Raw genomic sequence first — 25,696 nt, 5'->3', positions numbered from 1 at the left:
TACCCAGGGCACTGTGACCAGGGAAAACCTCTAAGGGCTGAAGCACTTATTGTGCCACCCTTAGTTGCCCTGTACCTACACCTACACACACCTACACCCACACACACACACACCCCTACACCCCCCACCCCCTTTGCAGGTTGCGTGTCTTGGTGCAGAGCAGAGTGAAGAGTCGACATGGCACACATCCCTGTGTGCCATGCCTACAACACACTGCCCTGGCATAGATCAGTCACCCCTCTAGCTGGGTGCACTATACCAGTGGTGAGGGTATAGGTACATGAGCCCTGTACCCCTACAGTGTCTAAGTCATTCTTAGACATTGTAAGTGCAGTGCTGCCATTAAGAGTATATGGTGCTGGGAGTTTGTCATTACGAACTTCACAGCACCATAATGGCTACACTGAAAGCTGAGAAGTTTGGTATCAAACTTCTCAGCACATTGAACCCACACTGATGCCAGTGTGGGATTTAATGAAAAATGCACACAGAGGGCATCTTAGAGATGCCCCCTGAAAACTAACCCACCACTAGTGTCCAGGCTGAGTGGCTGCTTTCAGCTGCCACCACCAGACATGTTTCTGGACCCCTGGGTCAAGAGCCTGCTGCTCTCTGGGGCCTGAAACAACGCACTTCCTGGGACGAGGTGCCAAGCCTCCTCCCCCAGGATGGGCAGGGTTCACGAAGGGGAAGCTTCAAAGGCTTTCGGCCTTTGTGAGCTTCCCCAGGCCACTTGCTGCTTTCAGCAACTGGTCCCCACTGGTTCTGACCCCCACTTTGGGCGGGAGAACCGGCGGGAAAAACAATTGAGGAAGAGAGGTGTGCCCACCTCTGCCAACTCCACCCCTCAGGTGGGGGAGGTGAGGTGAAGCACAACTCTCAGTCCACGCCATCTTGAAGATGGGGGGGGACTCAGCCAACCAGGAACAGGTTCATGCCTCCTGCCACTAGAGGGTGGCATAAGAGGGGGTGTACCCACCCTAGGGAAGGGACCCATTGGCCCCTGCCTTTTACCTACCTGTACCGCCCCTAAATCTAGTATTTAGGGGCACCCCTGAACCTTGCTTACTCAGACAAGAACCTGCAACAAGAAAAGAAGAAGGACTGAACCGCCGTGCAGCAGCTAACAAGAGGAAGACGCCCACTGACTTTGCCCCAGCCCTACCGGCCCATCTCCACCTTGAACCTGTTCCTGCGAAATCCCGGTGTGCCCTGCAGCCAGCAACCTTGAAAAGCCCAGAAGACCTGCCTGCCTTCAAGCACAAAGACTTTGTCTCCCGTGAACACCGGATTTGTTCACCTACAAACTCTGGCTCCGGTGGGACACCACAAATCCGCCCCACTCTGCACCCGCCGTCCACGGCCTGAGCTCGAGTAGGCAAACACCACGAGGAGGTCCCCCTGGCGATCCTGACCCGAGATCCGGTGACCCCTGACCTGCCTCCAGCCTAAACCCAGAAGGCCCTCCTAACTGCGACCAGGAGCTGGTAAAAAGATCCGACCCCAAAAGGCACCCTCGCACCCTACGCCCCACGGCCTTGTGCGCTCAAACCAACGGTGCCTAACCAACCCCTAACTTCCCAAATTACCTCTCGAAGTGGTGGTCCCACCCAGAAGACCTTAATTTCCCTGCCAGCAGCGCTTTTGCAAACCGGAGGTTCTCCACTGAAGCCAACAGCGCGCCTGACGTCGAAACAGCACCCTGCACCCAGCTGCCCTAGTGCCGCTGAGGGTGCACCTTTGGTGCTCATTTGTTTCCCCATTTGCCCTGAGCTAAAGTCCAGGAGCTTTGCTCCCACAACCCAGTGGCCTGCTTGCCAGCAGCCACCAATCGGAGGCCCCCTATCTTCCACTGGATAACATTGGGCCTCAGCACTCTGCACCCGGCCGCCCTAGTGCCGCTGAGGGTCAAACAAGAGTGCATCCTTGACCCTGAGGGAACCCTTGTTCTAACCCCAGAAGCTCAACTCCTAAGACTGATTACTTACCTGGTAACAGGTAACTTCATTTCTCTCCATAGGAATCCATTGACTGTTTTTCTCTGAACTTACCTTTTCTCTAGGAAATGTCCCAGTGTGATATCTAGGCATATCACACCGAGTAGAAAAAGTAATCTAAAAAGCAATCTCAAAAGTAACGTAAACGTAACTTACCTGTAATTTTCATTGCAAAGTCGATACAAAGTATATGTACAGCATCTCACAGGATTGCATTACCAGTAATTCAAACTGTAACCATTTCAAAGTACATTTACAATTGCATTTCAAACTGTATATTTACTGCAAAGTATTTATCAACTTACCTGTGCCAGGCTTGTTCGGTTCCAGAAAATAAAATAACTAAAAGAATATTTTTGTACAAAATCAATTGGTCTGAAGTTCAGTCTTTGAGTGTGTGAAATCATTTGCTGATTGAGTGGGTACAACAAATGCTTAACACTGTCCTCTGAAACTGCCTTACTGCTCAACCACACTACCACAAAACGAGAGTAAGGTTCTATCTAACTTTACCTCTGCCTACCTTTAGGGTTCCACTGGACTCTGTGCACACTATACCTCACTTTGGTATAGTATATACAGAACAAGTGTCCTACATCTTAGATTTGATCCGACTGCATGTAAAGATAGACTACTACATCCATTTGTGTGAGCAAATACACTTAGACCTATGATGCTTGTATTCTGAGAATATGTTATGAAGGAACCTGTGGTTTTGTTATTTTATATACTGTTAAATTTCATTCATGTTATAATTTGTAACTCTTAAAAACTTTAATCAACAATTATTGCAACAAAAAAACCACAAAAAAACCTTGAAGGGGGTCAATTGGAAAGCAGAATTTTCGACGTTTGAGACTTGATGAGTAAAGAGAATGAAGGGCATTGATCACATCACTATCCTGACTTTCAAGGTTATGGTACTGGAGAGAATATGAAATCCAGACTTCAAGCATGAAAATCCTTTATGGTAAATATGGTGGCCAGTAAATGTATCTTTAATTAAAAAAACATGGCTCACACAGCAAAACAGCATTGCAGTAACATCAGACATGATATTATTATGCTGCATCTTTGTATGCAAGTATACATGTATCCACGGTTAGTAACCACAACAGTAGACTGTAATACAAAAGTCTGTACTAGGCGGAACATCTACTGCCACTTAGCAGCTACTCTGGCTGATAACATCTTGTAGCACACAGACGTTTATCTGATTGTACTCACTAAAGTCAGACTATCTAGGTCTAGAAGTTCACGGGGCTGAAATCAAGGATCACCTACTCACTACAGTTAATCTCTGATTTTATTCATCTTATTATATGGATGAAGTCAAGGAGGTCCATCAGCCTCACAATGACCACCCATGGCACTTGCTCATTCATGTGGCTGAAGACAAAGATTCACTCTCAAGGGCACCTCACAAAACTCACCAATTTCTCTGACTGAATGCAGGGATGTTGGTTAGATGCTGATCCAAAGCTGGGTAGTACTGGGCATAAGAAGGTCGTGTGTATGGGACAGATGCACGCTTCTCCTCCTCGTAGCTTCGTTTTGCAGCTTTCTTCTCTGCCCTCGTCAGCTTGTGTTCCTTACGGTCAAGCAGTAGCGACTCATGTTGGAAAGGCTCCTGTAAAAAAATAAAAACCAGGGTGTCACACAATACTTTTTTCCTGGGCCTGAGCCAGTCCCACGAAACCACAGGCATAATGACACCTCTGAAAGAAGCAATATCTTGCTGGAGATTACAGCTATATATTTTCTCCATCCTTTTACCCTCTGCACTTGGCCAATGTTGCTTGTAGAAGTGGCACGTGTAAGGCAAAGGACAGGGCAGTACACAATCATGTAGATATAAACTCAGAAATATCTATCTTATTCAGGATGCCCCCAGCAGCTGCATTAAATTGGGCCTGAGAAAGACAGGACTATTTGTGTCTTTGATGAGTGACTTATTTGCTACTTCACCTACCCTGGTGAAGGTGGAAAGACCGCCATCAGCAGATGTGTGATTTAAAGGGTTAGTTTATTTTTCTGCTATTTCTTTCATTTATTACAACAGTACAGTGAATGCACTGGAAGTAGCACAGGTATTTTTACACTTACTGTGAAGATCTAGCGTGTGTGCTACCAGAAGTAGTTTAGGAGGTGAGCGGAAAAGTGTTTCAGCAGCAATGCTGCTAGCAGTATATCTTTGGGGTGACGTTGTTAAGACCGCTGACATGTGTATCGCTTACATACAGTCTGCTAGAGGGGTAGCTTTATTCAGTAGTTTTTAGGTCTGGAAGCTAATTTACTATCCTGTTAATGATGGCCAGTCACTATACTCCCAGCACTGGACATATAGGCAAAAACATTACTAGGACCAGTGGAGAGAAAGCTGGTTTATTTGCCAACTACTTGGCAAATAAACCAGTTTTACTTGCCCGGGTCATGGAGTGAGTGTCCAAGAAGCAGCCTTTATTGATAGGGTGATTTATTAGCTTGCTGATGCTTGCGCTATATCATGTACCTCATTAGAAGTGAAGGTCCATCAAAAGCAGCATGTTGCGGGACAGGTTTAATATCTCGCGAATGTAAAGCCAATGTTATTTTAAAGACCTCCAGCTCATGTTGTGCAGATACAACTTTGTCACAATAGTCAGGTTCCTAGAGGTCATAGTTGCTTAGTATATTTTTCTGCATGCAATGGGAAGACGTGTTATTTCGCTTCATTTGGAAGTTTAGGCTGTAAGATTGAACTACTTTGTTTTACACTGATCATGGTATAAGGCAATGTACTTATTTTTACCAGTTATTTTCATTAACATCGATATCCTTTTTATTGGTCTCTCTGTTCAGCTGACCATGCCACCTTTTGAAAGTGATGCTGACATCATGCTCCATCCCTTCTTAATGGGGTGACGAGCGTTGTTGAACCACCAACTGGATTGAAATAATAGACATGCTTTAGTACAGCATGCATTTTAAATTGTACATTTTAGTTTACCTGTGTTTTTCTTGGCTATTTGTCTCTCCTTTTAGAAGCATGTCTTGATAATGCAGTTTAATTAATAACAGCCTGATTTATTGTTTGGCGGGCAGCCAACCGATAGTCAGGGTGGTGGAGGAGATTACGTCCACCAACCTTTTGGATTACCACTTGCCATACTGCACAACCACTGTCAGCCCTCTAGCGAGGTATGTGCCATCACAGAGGCAGTCATCAAGGTAGCTCATATGAAGGCAATTTTAGAGAGGAGCAGTCACGTTTCTGGTGGATGCTCACCAAACCTTTTTGTTTTTAAAAACAAACTCCCAAAATGAGAGTTTCTTTTAGTAAAACAAAATACTAATGAACACGACCCCCTGGAAGTTTTCTTCAAGAGTTTGCGTGCCAATAGTACATTTTTTCTCTTTGAGACGTCAGGATTTCCCTGGTGGTCCACAAAAAATAAAAATAAAAAAATAACCCAGTGGTCAGACCTACTGAAAAAAGAGGAATTTAACTGTTAGTCTGATGGATAGGTTGTTCAGCCACATAAATATATAGCACCACTATTGCTTGCTGAAGCCAGTTTATTCATTTAATTTAGACCTCAACGTGGAGTGACACTGACCGATTGAGAAAAAGGACAGTGTCAAAGTAACTTGGAACCTTTTTAATTCCTAAAAGTCCACTTCACAGAACAGCTAGAGGAGCGGGTGGTGAGAAATTGGTGGGTAAATAGAGTAGCTACCAGAAAGTGCATGATCAAAGGTTGGTAGCCTTTTGTTCTGATGTATACTTTTAACTGTTGAATTCTCACATTGTGATTAATCAATACCAAAGCAATGCCCCCTCAAAAGGTGGATGCTCACAATGCAGCCTCCGCAAATATCCCAAACAGGGAGAGTCCAAGCCAGGGCTATTAATGCTGCCTTTGTACTAGTGGTTTGAGCCCCAAGGTCATCAGAAGGGTATTTTTGGCCAAGTCATAACACTTTTAGATACAAAAATTGCATTTTTGGACTGCCCTCCCTTTCTTTACACCAGTGAATCTAATGAAGAGCTCATCATTCACTTCAGCAGTTTGAACAGGGTCAGTTTGGCCTCAAGAAGATAAAAGTCTGGGATTTCTTCAACGTTTCCAAAGTATAGTATCATGGCAGGTCTTAACTGTAATGAAAAACACAAAGGGAGTCCACTCTCAATTCCAAAGAACCGTGCTATCCTTACAAACAGTGACTAAACCCAAGAGAACCATTCGGTTTCTAGCATGGGAGAAATGACGTGTTCTAAAATAACCCTCACCCACCAAAAGGTCCCTTGTTGGCATGCGTCATCATCGGGTTCTTCCCGCCCCACTGCTGGACGCGGCGTGCTACGACCTACGGATACGTGGGAGCACTTTCAAGTGAAGTGAAATAATGTGTTTGATGTGACAGTGGAAGTGTCAGAAGATAAGTGAGTTAAAAAATACCTGACTGCGTGGAAAACAAAACTTTAATACTCCCTATAGCTGGTATTAATAAAAGTGGGAAAAAGGAGGAAAAAGTGCTATAATGGGCAGTTTCCTCACGGGTCTACATGTTTCGAAGCCTACCCCTAAGCTTCTCTTCAGGACCTAGGATGTTGATCCCTCCGACTGTTACCTAGTGTGGTCAGCTTAGTCAATGTCAAAGGCTAAGATGCATCTTTTTCAAAAAAACATTCATCCAATACCTACTTGCTATTCTCTTTAAAAACGATCCTTAGGTAGCCTAATTAGGGCCTTATTAGCTTCAACACGGGAGGGGAGGAACGCTTGTAGTCAACCATTCGTCAAAGCATCTCTCTCACCCAAGACACTGCCTGCTAATGGCTCAGACTGTCAAAAGAGTCTAATATGCGGGCTCTTTACAATAAAGAGATTTTATTATGCGTTATAGCAGTTTCAGAAGTCTCCAGAGTTAATGAGCCGTAAAAATTGTGAACATCCATAATCTGCACGTTCGAGTGACCCCGAGGGTATCTGCAAACAGGGTTGACAGATTGGGCTAGATTTTGCACAATCTGCCTACACTGTTGCCTGAGTGAAAATAAATTGATTTGTGCGGGTTCGCAATTCTTATGCTATTTTTATTAAAACTTTTTGCAATTTCTTTGGTTATTAGCCTCGGAATTAGTGCTGGTAACAGCCTCAATCTTTACTTCCTTGAGTAATAAATCTGTGCTGGTCATAAGCTCTCAGCTCCGCCGTGTAACTGAAGAACTAAAAAGTAATTTATGTACCAATTTCTGTGTAGCATGGGGGAATTTGGCTAAGGTTTTAACAAAGAAACGGATGGTAATTATCTATTGTGCAGCGGTTTTAATTTTTTTCTTCTGAACGATAAACATTTATTGTATTTTATTTGTGTTTTAAGATTTATGGGCTTTGACCGGAAATAAACTTGATGGGTTGATCTCGGGCAGATGAAATGCTGAGTCTTTCATCTGCCCGTAAAACAATGAAGCACACTGCTGACATCAACCCAGAAAGTGTCATGGGGCGGAACTGATGATAATAGCTTGTTTCCGGTCCTCCCTTCTCCAGTAGCCAGTCCCGAGTTGGAGGCCTAGACCTGTGTGTTGGATTCTTTGGTCGGAGTGAACTTGGAAACAACCTTAGCACTTGAGCATTGTGTGATCCTGGGCAATTTAAGTTTTCTCTGCTGTCCTACATTACATTACCTGCCACATCTGGATGCGCTTACAAACAGGCAACTCCAGATTCTTCACAAAATGTGCAGGCATTTAGGTTTACAAAAGAACATGTGTGCATTGACCACTGTCTTCTGTAATTTTCAGAGACTGTGGCGCCAGCCCATGGGTTTCAAAGAAGGAGGGAGCAGGAGGCAGCTGCAGCCAAAACAGGCCTCGGTCTTTGAATGCACAGCAAATGTGGCAAGATAAGAGCAAGATTTACAGCCCTGTTTACAACAGAGCACTGTAAACCAACAGCACGTGTCTCCAGTGCTCAGTCTTAAAGAAATAGTGCTCACAAGCGCTGGTTAACAACACATCTAACAGGGGCAGTCCCTGAAAATGGGTGGAGCTTTTAAGCCCATATCCTGAATACAGCATGTCTCACAGAGACAGCGCAAGCGCTGCCTGGGCGAGACCTAAATGGATCAAACTGAAAATATCAGTAGTTCTTGGTGTGACCTACTATCTTGTGGATGTGAAGTGGCAGCTATCCTGCTTAGACCATTCACAGAACACTGGTCCAGTCTTCAGAAGTAATCTGTCTAGCTTATTACCTGACTAACGGGCTAATGCTTATCCTGGTGAAGCAGATTTAGACAGATTTGTTTCTTCAGTAGTTACATGTTAAAACAGAGTAAAACATTGTGTACAAGTGCAGGCAAAATGCTGCCAGAAACATTTTCTGAGCAATAACTAACAGATGTGTTCTCTAGACATTTTAGTCTAAACAGCAATTTCTGTGGCTGAGTTGAACAGGTTTCCATGTTACTGCTTTGTATATCCAAAAGAAATTAATATGAACCAAAAGTGGTAGTGTGATAGCCTTGTACATAACAAATGAGCATGGGGTCCCCATAAGGACGTAATTGACAATTTCACAATGAAATATGAACCAAGAGGTTCTCATTCAGGGCACACATTGTATTCTTGGGAGACAGCAATGTCTTCAACAATGGAGCTTTAAGCTAGAAATTGTTAGGTGCACTATTATATTTGTTGTAGCAGCAGCAATGCTGTACCTAACAAACAGTAACACACTACGTTGCCAGTTGTCAGACTGTATGAGAGAATCTGTAGGAGATTGTGGAATTGATGACTGGTAGAGGTTTAACGTAGCCAAGAGAGAACAAACAACTCATGGATTCGTGTTAGCAGTTTTGTCACATTGCATGAATTTTACGAACGATTTTAGCAGTTATGAAACCATTCTGAATTTAATTTCATGCAAAAAAACCTGAACTGTTTGCATATGCTCACATGGAGCCTCCACAAGGAAACATAGAATATTTTCTAATTAATGTTCCCCAGAGATTATGCCAGACTGAAATTCTCAATAAAAAAAAGCAAATTTGAAGCCCTGATATTGTAGACTGTCCTGAGAATCACAGCACAATTGGTCTTGAATAACCATGACATGATTACCATTTTTCATTTGAGACCATGACATTCTGTACTCGAAGAACTCATGACTTGTGCACTTTCATACAACATGCAGATAGGTAACAATGTTTCTGTGCCAAGACTTTTAGATGTCATGCTCCCTTCGCAGTTGAGTGGAAACTGCTAAGTAAGTTGATTTAAAGAGTCAAGTGGAAGTCGGAGCACCTAATAGGCTTAGTATATGGCAGAGTCATGAGAAAAATGTTTGCCACTGACGTTTTTATTGAATGAAGTAAAAGTGGAACAGTCAGGATTTCCACTCGTTTGGCTCAATGAGCAGGTTAATGCTTCTATGATGTAATATCCAAGTCAAAAATATTGCAAAACAAAAATGTAGCAACAAAAAATATCAAGAACAAAATGCAGTATACAACAATATCAATATTACATAAGTAGATATATTTAACAGTATCATTTAAAATTACAAATATTAAAAATATAATATTAATACTGAATTTTTTTTATATAAAAATATATATCTTTGAAATAACAAGCATTGAAAATGCAATAGGTCTCGCCTTAAAGTTAAAGCCATTTGCTTATGGTATTGTATAGCAACGCAAATAGTTTTAACTTAATGAAATGCGAGACCTTTTGCATTTTTAATGCTTGTTTATTTTCTTAAGGCACAAGGAGACTAAGAGATTTGTCCAGAATCACAAAATGCTGAAACTAGAACCTGGTTCCCCATTTCCAAATCTGGCAGCTCTGGCCTTAACACCACATCCTCGTCTTGAAAGTACCACCGGTTGACCTTTACCAAGAGTAAAAGAGTGCATGAATAGCCCATATATCCATTTAATCCTAATGAAGGGGTGGTATATGGAATATAGTGCCCTCTGTCATGAGCTACATGCATATTACAAGTCACTAAGCATTGTAGCGGGCTGAAGGCCATGGATTAAGATGTTTAATAGAGCTACAGAGCGCGATGTGGCTCGCAATTTCCTTATAATACACTATGTATAGTAACAGAGGATCATGGACTACATATCTTAACAAAAATGCTGTGTCCTAAATGTTGTTTAAAAAACATATCACCCATGAAATTCTATAGACAAAATCGACACCAAAGGATACAATATTTTTGTAAGCAATATTTAGGACACAATTGATAATTTTGTGAGCCATATCCTGACATACAACTATCGACTAAATGTAATTTAGTCCTTATAAAACTTATTTGCATCACTACCGTTCACAGAACCCTCTTTAAAGTCCTTGGTTTCTAACACAAATGCGTTCACAGAACCCTCTTTAAAGTCCTGAACACTAACGCACATGCCCCCTCTATAAAATGCAATCGTATTTCTTCATGCCTATCCATTTGTGTCAAATATACATCACCTTACAAAAAACCGACGGCCATGAAGTACACCAAATTGACCAGGGAGAAAAAGGGATTTCTCAGCTTCCTCTCAAGGTCCAGGTTGGTCATAATAACAGCAGCCAGGGTCGGGCATTTAAACTGCTATCTATTTACAACCGCCCAAACACTGAGTTGACAGTTCAACTGCAGCATAAATCTGTGAGGCTGCAAGCCCAGAGGAAACATTAACAGAACCGTGTTTGCCTACTATCAAATCACCGATTAACCCTCCTCTCCCAGAGCATTAACCCTGAAAGACGGGCCCCGGAAAGGTGGGTAACTCCATGGAAACCTCAAGAAGATGCTGGACAAAACAGCACAAACAATAAGGCGCAGGCAGGGGAGAATAATGAAGCTAATCAATAAAAGCACTGCAAAATGCCCCTCTTCCTGTGGCAGTGTGAGCTTTCTTTGCCGTTTTAGCAGCAGCCATTCGAGCTCAGAAGTGTTTCTACCACTGAACTCATGTGCTCATAGAGGGGAAAGCTTACGCACTCCCCGTAAAATAAGAACAGGCCGGTTTAGCTGTGCATGAGGCAAAGGATAGGAAGAACAATGAACGGCTGAGCCCAGTGTTATGCGCCCCTGAAATCCCTTGGCCCCGGACCCCCGGAGTGGCGTGGGGGTGTCCAAGTTGTCCCGGAGCAGGCACTGATCTCAGGCCGAAAACGATGAGCAGCGAAGCAAATACAGAGAAGGTTCAGGAGAAAAAAAGACATGAGGAAGAAAGGCAGCAATTACCCTCCCCCACCATGCCTGCTGCCTGGAGCAGCCCTATGTACACAAGACCAGAAACCGCTTCTCTTCACAATTCAAACCAACCCTACATTCAAACACAACAAAAATACATTCACGACCGAGCTTGTGGCAATGAGGAGGGCCCACCAAAGAACCAGTCTTTCCAAATGGGATTTTACAAAAAAGAGTATATAGCTCCGTACTTTAAAAAGAAAAATACACCGTAAAGATTTTTAGGCATTGAGATAAACGTTTATTTTAAAGCATTGGCAAGTGTGATCATGGACTTTCTTTTTAATTAGCAATGGACGTAAAACAAAAAAATAAATGTTAAGAAGCGCTTTCTCTCCCAAAAAAGTGGCTAGCGTCACGCCGCCAGTGAAGCCTCCAGTCTACGAGTGCACATCATCTGTCCGTCCGCGTGCACATCGGAATCCGTATCGATTCCAAAAGGCCATTGCGTGGCGAGAGCAGCGCATGCGCGCTGCTGATGCCAGGCGAGACCTAAAAATTACAAAAATGTACTAAAATAAAAAATGCGTAAGAATAAAGTAATTTATATTTAATAAACAAACCACATATAAAATTATAAACAATTAACATTTCACAATTATTTAACCATTAAAATTAAAAATATAACACTCCTAAAAATAAGTGTTAAACTATAAAACAGAGGTAAAATAAAAAAACTAACATTAAAATATAAACTTGCAAAGTAAATTACAAAACAAAATCTTAAAAAACTAAACCAAATACAAAAAAAAAAAAGCAATATGCAGTTCTAGAAAAAATATATACAATACTGGTATAAATAAAATCCAACAAATGTGGCTAAAAGTATACTAAATAACAAATTAGTTGGTTATCATCAGAGGAAAAAAGGTTGACTATTTCCCTATTTGAGTGTTAACGTCAATGTCCAAATGGGAATGTCCCAGAACTACTGCCAAACCATGAGAGATGACCATTTTATGGAGGAGAAGGCCTCCCTCACATATTTGAGTCATGCTTCATCAAGTCCAACCTCTCCCCACCCTGGTAGAACAAGCCACCAGGGTGGACACAACCTCCTGATGGACTCGGACAGGAAGAAGTTCTAAAATAAAAACTACTGGACAAAGGCGGGATCCAGATCAATTAAAACTACCTTGCAGTTCCCCAGTATATCTATTACCTTTAGTGGGGACATCAGGTATATCTAAAAACCAAAACGAGATGGCATTTTTTAGGACAATGGCTCAAACACTCTCTCTGAGCCAACATGTATCTGCCCTAATGTTTAGCCTTATCAGGTCTGGGGCATGCTTCAGGGTTGAGGATCCCTAACTTTCTCAGGAAGCCTAGTCGCGGTAATAAATGTGCTAGGAACCAGAAAACATCAGGTGAGTGCTACCAGAGTATGGATAAAGTAATATTAACCCTAGATATTAGGGGATACCGACATCCTGGTCTGGGAGGGGAACGATGCCCTTTAGAGTCATCAAAAGGTCCAACGTGCAAATCAACCTAAGTGAGTTCACTCCCAGCAGCTGTATAAATAAATACAACTTGCATACAAAAGGATAACATTTACAATGTTAATTAAAATCTAATGAACATAAAAAAATACTTATTCAAAAGTACCATCATACCTCCGTTCCGTAAAAAACACATAGAAAGAAAAATCTAATTTACGACTCCCAATATAACCTGAACAGCAAAGAAAGTGCTAAACTTTGGAGAAATGTACTATTCAAACTACAATTTTAACAAAATTGAGTCCAACCTTAATAACAGTAGAGACAGTGTTAGATATGAAGTGTTTTCGATTTAATATTGCCTCTCAAACAAACAAGAAGGAAATTGTTGAACTTTGGAGCAATGTTACTAACGATTCACAATCCAACCAGGCCAGCAGTAGAAAAAAAAATGCAGGACTTCAGAAAAATCGCATTTATCACCCTATCCTGTCCCCCGGGGATATTTGCACGCATCTCACAGGCGGTGCGGACGCTGCTGTGGAATGGTGGGAATCCTAGGATAGCGCTCCACAAGCTCACTAGAGGGGTATATGATGGGGGTCTGACGCTTCCTGATGTCCGATTATATTACTGGGCCTCGCAGCTCCATGTAGTTAATGACTGGGTATATACAGATAGCACCGAGCCGGCCTACAGAGTAGACAGGATGGTCATGCCAGGGGGTAACAGCGAGCACCTGCTCTATGCCCGTAGGCCGCGAAGGGAGTGGCTAGCACAAACAAGAGTGGTAGTTCAATGTTGGAGGGAGGCAAAAAAGTTCCTGGGGTGGACAGACAAACTGACTGGTAGAACCCCCTTATAGCTCGGAGATCAACAGAGAGGTGACACGACTGACCGGCTTCAGGGGGTGGAAGCTGATTGGCATTGAATACTTGGGTGACGAATGGAAGGGATCTGCCCCCCGCTCCTTTGCTTACCTCAAGAAGGAATATGACCTTCATGACTCACAACAATACCATTACATACGTCTTATACATGCCCTACGTTCACACATTAGTAGAGATTCCTCTGTCCCGGAATACTCCCCCTTGGAAGATAGATTACTGCTAGACCCCATATTGGAGAAGCCCACATCCACCATTTATCGAAAGCTCCTAAATAATATGCCGGACCCCTTGGTGAAGCTTCGGGCGGCGTGGGCCTGTGATATTGGTACCCTAGATGAGGACGATTGGCAGGGCGCTATACAGAGCCCACGTGAAATAGCAATCCGTCCCAGGTTAGGTTGGTCCAATTGAAAATCCTACATCGCATATACTATCCTCGCACACATCTATACGATTGGGGCAGGAGTCCATCGGCCCTCTGCGTGAGGGGTTGCCAGAGGGAAGGAACCTTCTACCACATATTATGGGAGTGCCCCAAGATCGTTTCTTTCTGGACCAAGGTCACGGACATCATGTCCGCGGTAGTGGGTGACAAGGTTCCGATGGAGCCCAAGTAGCTGCTATTGATGATTAGGGGAGACGCAGATTTGTCGAGGCATTTTGAGCACTGGCTAGCATTGGCGGCGGGGGTAGCGAAAAGAAACATCGCCAGGGAGTGGGGTTCCCAGGCGCCCCCGCAATGGGAACAGTGGAGGAGGGACCTAGATTGGTGCCAAAGGGCCAAGGAAACCATATAAAAGAGCACAGGCTGAATCAAGAAATGGAAGATCTGGGGGCCATGGCGGAAATATAGAGGGTCGGGGAGGGAGTCCGGGGAGTAATTATGTAATTGGATATCCCATTTGTGTACGAATGTGTCCGACCTTGTTCACCACAACTCTATCTTCGAATCTGCTTTGTGGACATTGTCTATTGTTCTATGGTACTATGAGCTATGCTAATAAAAAGATTTTTTTTAAAAAGAAAAAAGATAGCATTTACTACTCTCAATTTTAAATATAAAAAAATTAAAAGAATCACAAATATGTAGACCTAAAATCACAAACAAAATATCTTAATTAAAAATGTAAATGAATACAAAATTACAATTTAATTTCACAATTTAAAAATTAATAAAAACAAATGCTAATAAAAAAAATGTGAGAAAAGAAACATCTGAAATGATAAATGTACAAAATAAAAAAAGAAGCATGAAAGTAAAAACTATTACTTACTTTAAAAATAAACATTAATATCTGTACCCAAACAAACATATATAAATAAATTATTTAAAACCCAATTCACTAAATTATTGATTCCAATGATTAATAATCATTTATATTGAGTAAGAAAAATATTTCTATAAACCACGTACCCTACTACCATAGAAACACAATAAAATAATAAGAATTAATATATTTCAAACATAATAGTAACAAACACAAAATAACAGTCAGATTGAAGCAAATTATTGAGTTCTCATATGTACGAATAAAGAGATACCGGGTTAATCATTAACTATTACACCACACTAAAAAGTGCAATAAACTGAGGCCCTGCCGCAGATTAAAATTGCAGAAAAGGAAAGCAGAACAATCTAGGCAGAGGAGTCCTCAGCCACACTGGAAAGTACGACATAGTGCCTTCAAGCATGAAAGAGAATAATAAGAATAATAAAAGGCAAATGGGTGCTAGACATATTTCAGAATGACTACACATTCTGATTCGGAGTTCTCCATCCAACAGAACTCACAGGATGTTGAGACCGTATGCCCTAGAGTGGCTGGTGTTGGAAGTACAGTTACTTCTTGAAATTTACACAATAGAAGATCCCCCAACAGATAAAAAGGATTCTATTCTTGCTTGTTCCATTCAGAAAAAAATTGAAAGGAATACATTTAATTGCATTAAAGCTGCAAACAAATGGATCCAACAACAAAACTATTTAAACAGATGCATAATTTCCCATAAGAAAAAAAGAGGACACTTCCCTGCTTCAATGACAGAAACTGACACTATCAATTAAAAGCCCTGTCATTGGCCTAAAGTCAGTTTCCAGGTTTGCTGCAAATGTACAGCGGTAACTGATGCAAAACTGAGGTGTCAGGGGATGGTTAGCTACTCGTACCCATATGATGGGTTGAACCTGGCTCGAAACCATGCACTAACTGCTCCAGTATTTGGTATTGGTTCAAGACACAAAAACCGGCAAAAGCGTTTTCTTTGGCGGACAGACCGTAATTGATAGACTTCAAATGCCATCAAGCCTGGACAGCTTCAAAGCCAACTGTCATGCAAGTGTCCTTTACATCCTTAATTGTGACGAATGACCGGCTCTACTATGCCAGCAAGACAGCTTTGAAGACCAGTAATGCCAGAAGAAAGGGAATATCATAACAAAATGAACCTGCACCAAGTATTGAGCAGTTAAATGCCAACTTGTAGAGGGAAAGAACAGGCTTGTGGAAATGTCCTGTCAGAGAAGTCTCTTTACACTTCCCTTGGACCAATTGAAGCACGGTTGGGGGTCCTTACGGACAATGTGACAGTCCACTTGGAACCATTTTCACCTAGTTTAGTGGACAGCACAGTTCTATATTTAAGAGTACCACCAAACGGTAAACTATCCCTTCATATGATGGGTTGCTGGCAACATTAACTGGTTTGTTTATTCAGAAATCCCTAGAGACATTATTGCTAGATCTCTGGCAAAATAAGTGTTTATTTTTGTGACTAAGGAAAAGAAATACAAGTAACTACTAACAGTGATACAAAACACTGGTCTCCTATTGTTCACTAAGGGAAGAAGGTCAAAAGCACATATTTAATTTGACACAATGGAGCTTAGAACTCATAGAGCACAACTAAAATGCTCCTAAACGCAATGAAGAAACAATGAGCATGAATGTGAAGGTATAAAGACCAAACCCATTTTGGCTGAAAAACTGTTTTGTAAAAAAGGAAACAATCTAGGTAACAGCTTGATTAAGCCATCTGCTCACCTGACAGTTCTGTGAGAAAAATCACGTTCCTGTAACCACTATCATAATTGCAATAAATGTGCTTCAGTTTACGGTTTAACACATTGTGTAAATTGTACTTTTAAACTAAATACCCAAAAAACAAAAAGAAATTTGATCACAACAATGATAACCTAAATTTAAATGAAAATATACGACTCAGATTTAGAGTGCATGCATTAAAATGACCCTTCTGAGAGGAGAGGAAAAGATAAGTCTAATGGCTTCTTTGTTGGCTGATGTCATCACCGTATCCTTTAGATCAACAATCTACACAATTATTTTATTTTTTATTTAATTAAAAAGATTTTAAATGTGATAAATATTGGTCTGAATGACTAATTTTTCTGACAAGAATACTGCCATAAACAGCATGTTTTGGTTGTAAAGGTTATGGCAGTAGATCAATGATGCTGATTTGATGCACATGCTATCTTCCTTACTCCAATCATACAATAGGGGTCCTATTGTTACAATCTGGGGATCTACTTAATTTCTGAAAAAAACAAGTAGTAAGGTTCTCACTGGGAATACGATGTTAAAAGATTAGTAAATATTGCAGACAAATTGTCAGTATTCAACCCAAACAATCTAAAACACCAGTGCCGAGTATGCAGTAGTGAGGTTGCTTCCAGTTGCACTGGGAAAGCTGGTTTATTCATCTGTGGTTTTGGAGTAAAACCCATCTTACCTACACCTTTTATACTCTATCGACTGCCTTGGACACTCTGTTCATTAACCTGGAAATTAAATATGGATTTTCTCAACAATACTGGATATTTTATTCACTGTATCTGGAATAAGTTTGTTTTACTAGCAGGAAGGGGTGGACTTGGTTTCTTACCCTTGTGATGAGATGAGGATACTTCAAGCACGCAAGTTGAATAACTGACTCCTTGAACTTCTTAGCTTCCACCTCAACCTGCTTTGGCTCTTCCTCCACAAAATGGAGAAGGTTCTCCACCTCACGGCGTGTGAAATTCAGCACTGGATTCAAGTCATCCACCACACGATCTGATAAGAGGAATATGAAATGAAAGATGGGTGCCCATAGGTTTAAAGGGAGACATGAAGGTGGTCGATTAATGTGTAGAATAGGCAGGACATATTGGAGAAAATGAAACCAAAGAGGAGGACGTGAAGGAAAAAGGAGATATGCAGGAAGATGAGAAAGGTGAATACATGGTATTAAGAAAGGAAGGTTGAGATAGAAAGCAGACAGAGGACAAGACCGAGGTGGTTGGATCAAGAATAAGGAACAAGGGGAAAAAACAAATCAAATATTGGAGAGGGAGACTCAAATGGGGTAGATAGAGGGCGAGAGAAGAATGAGTGAAGAAAATAGGGTCATGAAAGAGAAATAGAAAAAAAGAGAAAATTGTGTCATTTGAAGTCAAGACCTTCTGTAACAAACGATTCCATTGCAATAAATATAATTTAAAGATAAAGTTGACTAAATTCAAAAAGACACGTTAAACATCATGGTATTATAGTCATGCAAAAGTCATCCAGATAGCAAGTGGTCACATTCAGAACACAACAACATCAAGATCCTTTAGCACATACTTCTCAGAACCACCTTGAAAAGTCGAATTCTGCAAGGGACAGAAGCGTTATAAGACAGCACCTTTTAGAGCTAAGAATATGACTTTATTAGGCTACCCCGAGCTCTACTTTTTACTCCACTATATAAATCCAATTACAATGCAAGTAATCTAGTAAACTCCAGAAACAAGTTACTAAGACTGCTACCAAGTGATGGACTTAAACAATGAAAGGCCTAAGCATTTTCTTACGTTCCTGCACCGGTAGGACAGTGCAAAGAACAGTTATGTTGAGATGACCAGAGGGAGGGAAGGAGAGAGGGAAATATTTGTTAGAGCTAGTGACATGCTCCTACAATGCAGCTTCAAGTAATGTTAGCAGATTTCGGGCAAGAGGATACAAACAGTGTGAAAAATGGTTGCAACTAGCAGGACAAATCAGATGAAAAAGCACTTATAATGTAGCATCTTAAAATATGACATCCTTTCAGCTTCACACTAGCTCCCCAGATGTTTTTCTACCAGCTCAGATTAAGTGTATTACGTCTGACCTCCTGATTTTCTTAATGTGATGGAGCTTGAAATTTGCAGTCTTCACTATCTTACTTATATGAGAGATGAAAGATGGAGAATAGTCTACAGTAAAACAGTAATTAGGCTGACGAGACAGGAGATTCAGAGAAGCCATGCAATCAATCAATCATCGCATTTGTATAGCGCGCTACTCACCCGGTAAGGTCTCAAGGCGCTGGGGGGAGGGGTTCGCTACTGCTCGAATAGCCAGGTCTTGAGTTGCTTTCTGAAGGAGAGGTGGTCCTGGGTCGTTCGAAGGCAGATGGGGAGGCAGATGGGGAGGGAGTTCCAGGTCTTGGCGGCCAGGTAGGAGAAGGATCTTCCTCTGGGGGTGGCTCTGTGAATGCGTGGTACGGCGGCGAGGGCGCGGCTGGTTGATCGTAGCTGGCGGGTGGGCATGTAGAAAGTCAGGCGGTTGTTGAGGTACTTGGGGCCCAGGTCGTGGAGAGCCTTGTGTGCGTGGGTGGGGAGTCTGAACGTGATCCTCTTGCTGACGGGGAGCCAGTGCAGGTCTCTCAGGTGGCCGGAGATGTGGTTGTGTCGGGGGATGTCCAGGATGAGTCGTGCGGAGGCGTTCTGTATTCGCTGGAGTCTTTTCTGTAGTTTGGCTGTGGTTCCGGCGTAGAGGGTGTTTCCGTAGTCGAGTCGGCTGGTGACGAGTGCCTGGGTGACCGTCTTCCTGGTTTCGGTGGGGATCCATCGGAAGATCTTCCGGTTCATGCGCAGGGTGTTAAAGCATGATGAAGAGACGGCGTTGATTTGTCTGGTCATCGAGAGGGAGGAGTCCAGGATGAATCCCAGGTTGCGTGCGTGGTCCGTTGGCTTGGGGGTGGTGCCCAGGGCGGGGGGCCACCAGGAGTCGTCCCAGGCGGAGGGGGCTGATCCCAGGATGAGGACTTCCGTCTTGTCTGAGTTCAGTTTCAAGCAGCTGTTCTTCATTCACTCAGCGACGTCTTTCATCCCTTCGTGTAGGCTGGCTCTGGCGGTGGCGGGGTCGTTGGTGAGGGAGAGGATCAGCTGGGTGTCGTCGGCGTAGGAGATTATGTTGAGGTTGTGTTGGCGTGCGATGGCTGCGAGAGGGCTCATGTAGACGTTGAAGAGGGTCGGGCTGAGTGATGATCCTTGCGGTACGCCGCAGATGACTTCGGTGGCCTCGGATCTGAACAGGGGGAGGCTGACTCTCTGGGTTCTGCCGGTGAGGAACGAGATGATCCACTCCAGTGCCTTCTCTTGGATGCCGATGTTGCTGAGGCGCTGTACTAGGGTGCGGTGGCAGACAGTGTCGAATGCCGCAGAGAGGTCCAGGAGGATGAGGGCCGCTGTTTCCCCGTTGTCGAGCAGGGATCTGATGTCATCGGTGGCTGCGATCAGGGCGGTCTCGGTGCTGTGGTTGGCTCGGAAACCGGACTGCGAGGGGTCGAGGGAACCGTTCATCTCGAGGAAGGCGGCGAGCTGTCTGTTGACTGTCTTCTCGATGACTTTGGCAGGAAAATGGAGGAGCAAGATGGGGCGGAAGTTCTTGAGGTCGGTGGGGTCTGCTGTTGGTTTCTTCAGTAGGGCGCTGAGCTCTGCATGCTTCCAGCTCTCCGGGAAGGTGGCGGTGGTGAAGGAGACGTTGATGATGTCCCGGAGTTGGGGTGCGATGATGGAGTCGGCTTTGTTGAATACGTGGTGGGGGCAGGGGTCGGATGGTGATCCGGAGTGGATGGTGTTCATCGTGCTGGAGGTGTCTTCGGTGCTGACAGGGGTCCAGTTGCGGATGGTGGTGGTGGGGGGGCGTTGGTTCGGTGGTTGGGTGCATGGTTGGTGCGCCGAAGCTGTTGTGTATGTCGGCGATCTTGCGGTGGAAGAATGAGGCGAGTGAGACGCAGAGGTCTTGCGAGGGGGTGATGTCGTTTCCGGAGCTGGGGTTGGAGAGCTCTTTGACGATGCTGAAGAGCTCCTTGCTGTTGTGGGTGTTGTTTTCCAGTCGTTCTTTGAATGTTGACCTTTTGGTGGTGCGGATCAGCTGGTGGTGTATGCAGGTGGCGTTCTTGAAGGCAGTCATGTTTTCTGTGGTCGGGTAGAGGCGCCAGGCTTTCTCGAGGGTGCGGCAGTTCTTCTTTGAGTTTTTGAGTACAGGTTGAGTGAATTCAGTACTAATGAGCCCAAATTGTTTATAGATGTTAACAATAGGAATTTAGTTTTCCCCGACTGCGGAGAACATTTGAATTAATCCAAGTTTGTACCCAGGAAAGACAGAACTCAAACGTCTCGTATATAAAGTGCTGTCTGTGTATTGATGTATGCTCACATTAGTATCCTTCAGTAATAGTCCATGCGTTTCCATATAAATACACCAAAACCAACAAGGAAGCAAAAAAGAACAGACAAGCGAAGATTCATTGATGGTCTTGCTACAGATGCCCAGGAAGCAGCAAGCCATGGAAACTAAGAAGAACTCTACGATATAACAAGAAAACTGGCAATCATGGATAACAAAGGCAAATATGGGGAGAGCACTTTCAAGAACTGCTGAACCAGCCTTTACTGCAGTCTCCACTAGACATACAGCCAGCTGACAATGACTTGCCAATCAAATTCAGAAGACCAACCAAGGAAGAATATAGCAAGCCAATAAACATCTGAGAAATGGGAAGACAGCAGGACCAGACACCATTCCTGCAGAGGCACCGAAGGCAGACATTGAAACATCAGTAGACCTGTTGGGCATTTTGTGTTTTCGGCAGCGGCAATGAGGTCTAGGTGGGAAAACCCCCACCACCGAAGTACTGGTGGAGTTTCTACTCACGGGCTTCTTGCTGCATCCTACTGAGGTCTGCCAAGTTACTGTCCTTTAGATGGACTCTGTGGCGGAGCACCCACAACTAAATGGTCTGAGCTAACGCCGACAGCTGAGGAGAGTGTATGCAGACTAGCTTTTGTGGATAGTACATGATGGTCATGCTGTGTGTATGAACAAGGACGACCTTGCCCACAATGTGACAGTAGAAGGCTTTCATTGCTAGGTAAACGGCCAAGAGTTCTAGGTAACTGATGTGGGGACAGATTGCTCAATGACCTTGGACAGTAAGGTCCAGTAAATGAACTGGCTACCACATCAGGGAAGTGTCAGTTCTAATGGTGAAAGGGATCGGGTAAGGACTGCCTCTTTAAGAGGGTGTTGGTGTTACACCGGTGCAGAGAGCGACAAGTGAGGCTGTCGACTGTGAGAAGCTGGCCTAGTATATGATGTCCACTAATGTAAGTGGGCACCCTGCACCAGTCCAGACAACCCTTATGGTGATTTAAGAGGCCTTCGACAAACTTAGCAAGCTAAGTGGTAGTTGTGAAGAGCAGCCGTAAGGCTTAGTCCAGAAGGAGTGTAAAGCAGTTTGTTTTACCAGAATACAATCTAATAGTGTAGATTAGGTGAAAAAGAACCACACCAAGTATTTTTAAAAAGATGTATTTATTATATAATACTCTAGTACGTTCCAATATCTCCTACACGGAGATAAACACAATGCACATTATACTTTAGCAAACAAACACAGTAAATAGCACGAAAAACACGGTGACCATATACTAAGAAAGTGGTATAAGAACCACGATTCTAGTCAAGACAGTGTCGAGAGGACGTAGAAGTGCTGGGACCCCAAAGAACCAAGGTGAGTAGATAAGGACCTCACGGAGAGTGTGTGCAGTGTGGAAAAACGACTGTGTGCTCCATACAACTCTAAGTGTAAGTCGCAGTTGGATTTTTAAAGATTAAGGACCATTCCCAGTGGACCCTGAAGAAACCCAGTAGAAGACAGAAGGTTGGAGAGCCACCCCACCCGTGGATACCCTAGTACCCACGTTACCTACACCAGGGAAGCCGGGTGCATACATGTGAAGTGGTGTCGGAAACCGCTGAACCCACAGGAGGACTTCAGGAAAGTGCCGCTGCTGGAAGAGGAGAAAGTGTCTGTGGGAATCCAAACATGGATTCTTGAAGAGGAGTACCTAAAAGCAGAGGGGACAGAGTCTATGCCACTCAGGAGTGACCAAGAGACCTGGAAGACAAATGCCCTCCGATGTCAGGTGCTTCAGGGACAAAGGCGATGACCTTGACTCTGCAGCTGTGAGTACCAGGCAACGTTGAGGAAGACCAGGACCGGATACGAGATGTCCCACGAAGGATGTCGAGTGCTATGCGGTCGGTGTCCGGTGGGAGCAAAAACAAGCCTTTGCAAAGGCAAGCCACACAGGAATCAAATAAGGAGCAACGTTGGACCAGCAAGGTCCAGGGGACTCACCAAAGGCATGGAAGTCATGGCAGGCACCGAGCAATCAGTGGAGCCCAAAATAAACGAGTGTGACCCTCAAGTGGGCCCACAGGCCGCAGCCACTGGAGTCGCAAGAGGACCTTAAGCAGCTCACCAAATGATGCAGGCCACGATGCACACGATGCGGTGTGGCTGAGGCCTCTGGTCACTGGAGGTGCTCGAAGTTGGGGCTACTTGGAGCCCGAAGACCTTCTTGCAAAGTAGTCCACATGCTTTTGCAACTGAAAGTTGGACGTGGTACACAGTGGTTTTGGTTATAGCAACCCCCACGAGAGATACTGGTCTCAAACTTGGTGAGAGAGTAGAGGAAAACGACCACCTGTGCTGCAGAACCCCCGGAGTCCGGAGGACCTCAGGATCTGCCGACCGGTCGGCTTAGTTGCACTGGCTGCAAATGCAGGGGAGTGACTCCTTCACTCCAAGGGAGAATACTTCGATTGTCTTTGATGCTTCACAGGCCTCTGAAGGTTCCTGTATGATGCACAGGCACAGACGATGCAGCAGACTTGTCAGGCCCAAACGAAGTTCAGCGAAGTCCCGAGTGCCCAGACGGTAGAAGTGCAGTGGTGTCTGATCTAAATCTTATCCCATGACGAATCTAAGGACCTACACCCAGGTAAGTACCCTGGAGAAAGGGTTGAGAAGATTCAGGGGACCCTCCCAGGGGAGGATACTCCCATGTCCTTTGTCCAGTTTCGTGCCACAGCGGGAGCCAACGGCTCCCAGAACTGGTTTGAACTGGACTATGCATGGGGACACCAAGTGTGCCCCTCATGCAGACTCTCTGGCGCTGGCAAGAGCACCCACCTGGTCCCAATACAGTAAATCCTGTCTGGGATGTGGTCACACCTCTCTGTGATAGGATGCCTATTGTTCCACCTTCCCGTGCTCGAGCTAGGCACAGCAGCAGGAGGGCAGAAATGTGTCTCTGGTCGGCAGCAACCATTTTGTGCTGTCCGGGTCTTGAAGACTGGTACCGGGAACACAGAGCCTAATGGAGGGCTCTTTCAGTGCTTGAAATCATACCTCCCACACAGTTTATGGTGTGGAGGTAGGATTCCAACATGTTTGATACCAAACACCATAGGATTCATTGCAGCAGTTTTCAAGAGGTCATCGACAAATTACGCGGGGCACCTCTATATGGTATATTGCTGCTTCACTGACAACCCGGGAGAATGGACTCCGTAGGCTGCATGGGTGTCCTGCTCAAGCAGGGGCACCCTTTCACTTAGAACCGAGCACCCTGCCTTCAGGATTGCAAAGGCCTGCTATAGGGGTGACTTATACGTTTTAAGTGCAATGATCCTTAGATATAGTAAACCTATATCTTTAGTAAATGGTGAATGCACCAACTTACACAGGCCGCAATAGCAGGCCTGTAGTTCCCCCGGACCCTCTGCTTGAAAATATCATTATGCTAAGCATTCTTGCAACAGGCACAAGTGAAACCTGGTGTGGGGACAATGGCAATGCAGTAGGCCATCATTTCGAGGGGACACTTGACTGTTCTGACCGTGACCTGGTGATCTGACTGAAAAAGAGAAAGCAACGACCGGAAGGCATGTACCCTTGCAGGACTGGAATATGCCCTTCTTACCACTGAGCTGAGTACTGCTACTGGATATGGCTGAATCTGAAGGGGTTGTAGATGGGACTTGGTGACGTTGATGGTAAACCTCTAGTAGTGCAGAAGGTTTATAGTGGCTTAAGTGTGTGTGAGACACTGCTGGTGAGTCAAACTCTTGATTAGCCAGTCATCCAGCTAAGGGATCATGTGGAAGACAATGCGCTGCATGTGCGCAGCTACCACTGCTAAACTCTTTGTAAAGACTCTCTGAACTGGTGACCCCAATGGCAGCACCTTGAGCTGATAATGTTTGCCACTTACCACAAACCGTAGATCGCGACGGTGAGCTGCGTGAATCGGAATATGGAAGTAGGTGCCTTTGAAATCGAGGGGAGTCATGAAGTCACCTTGTTGCAGCAGTATGCCATTCTGAAGAGGGACCTTTTGGAAATGTTCTGAGAGGATGTACTTGTTGAGGTCTAAGATAGGCATGAGGGACCTGTCTTTCTTGGGAATGAGAAAATAGAGGGACTACATCCCTATTCCTTGTTGGTGTGATGCCACTAGGTCTATAGTACACTTGAGGATGAGTGGGGGGGAGGGGGAGTAAGAGGAAAGGTGGATGAGGCAATGGTGAAGTGCTGGTTGCCTTGTTGTGTCTCCTCTTGCTCTATGGCTTTGGCAGAAGGTTAAAGGGTTTTTTGAAGCAGAGTTTGCATTTGGAGCCATCCTTTGTCGGGCCGGTGCCTAGGCAAGGATACATCCCGTGTGTGGGTGGCTCAAGAGTTTAGTTCTGTCTACAGTCACAGAAGAACAGTTTCGGTGGAGGAGGCAGGTCTTGACGTGGAGTGGTTCGATGCTAGCGTCTGTGTATTCAATACCGAATGAGGCTTCGAAGCCAAAGGCCTCGTCTTCGAAGGGTGCTTCAAAGAAGCTGTTTGTGCTGAGAGAGCAGTCCGCGATGAGTGGCTCCGCTCCAGGATCTTCTTTGGCGCTGAGGCTGGGCGTGGTGTCCTAAGTTTGTGCTCGGTGCCAACTATGGCAGAGAGGCAGTGATAGA

At 44.2% G+C, this 25,696-nt stretch overlaps 1 protein-coding gene across 2 annotated transcripts in view; it reads right to left on the bottom strand.

Moving 5' to 3' along the window:
- Positions 1-25,696, bottom strand: part of RAD54L2 (RAD54 like 2) — a 682,650-nt gene that overhangs the window by 111,193 nt on the left and 545,761 nt on the right. For both annotated transcript variants that reach the window (XM_085625105.1, XM_085625106.1), the window contains exons 17-18: positions 17,484-17,653; positions 3,431-3,627 (exon numbers count right to left, since the gene is read on the bottom strand). In XM_085625105.1, coding sequence (XP_085481231.1) covers positions 3,431-3,627; positions 17,484-17,653 — 367 coding nt within the window. The remainder of the gene's footprint in view (positions 1-3,430; positions 3,628-17,483; positions 17,654-25,696) is intronic.

The sequence above is a fragment of the Triturus cristatus genome, chromosome 9 (assembly GCF_964204655.1).
Source record: "Triturus cristatus chromosome 9, aTriCri1.1, whole genome shotgun sequence".
Taxonomy (NCBI): Eukaryota; Metazoa; Chordata; class Amphibia; order Caudata; family Salamandridae; genus Triturus; species Triturus cristatus.
The sequence above is the reverse complement of the archived record's forward strand: the minus strand, read 5'-3'. Positions and strand labels throughout refer to the sequence as shown.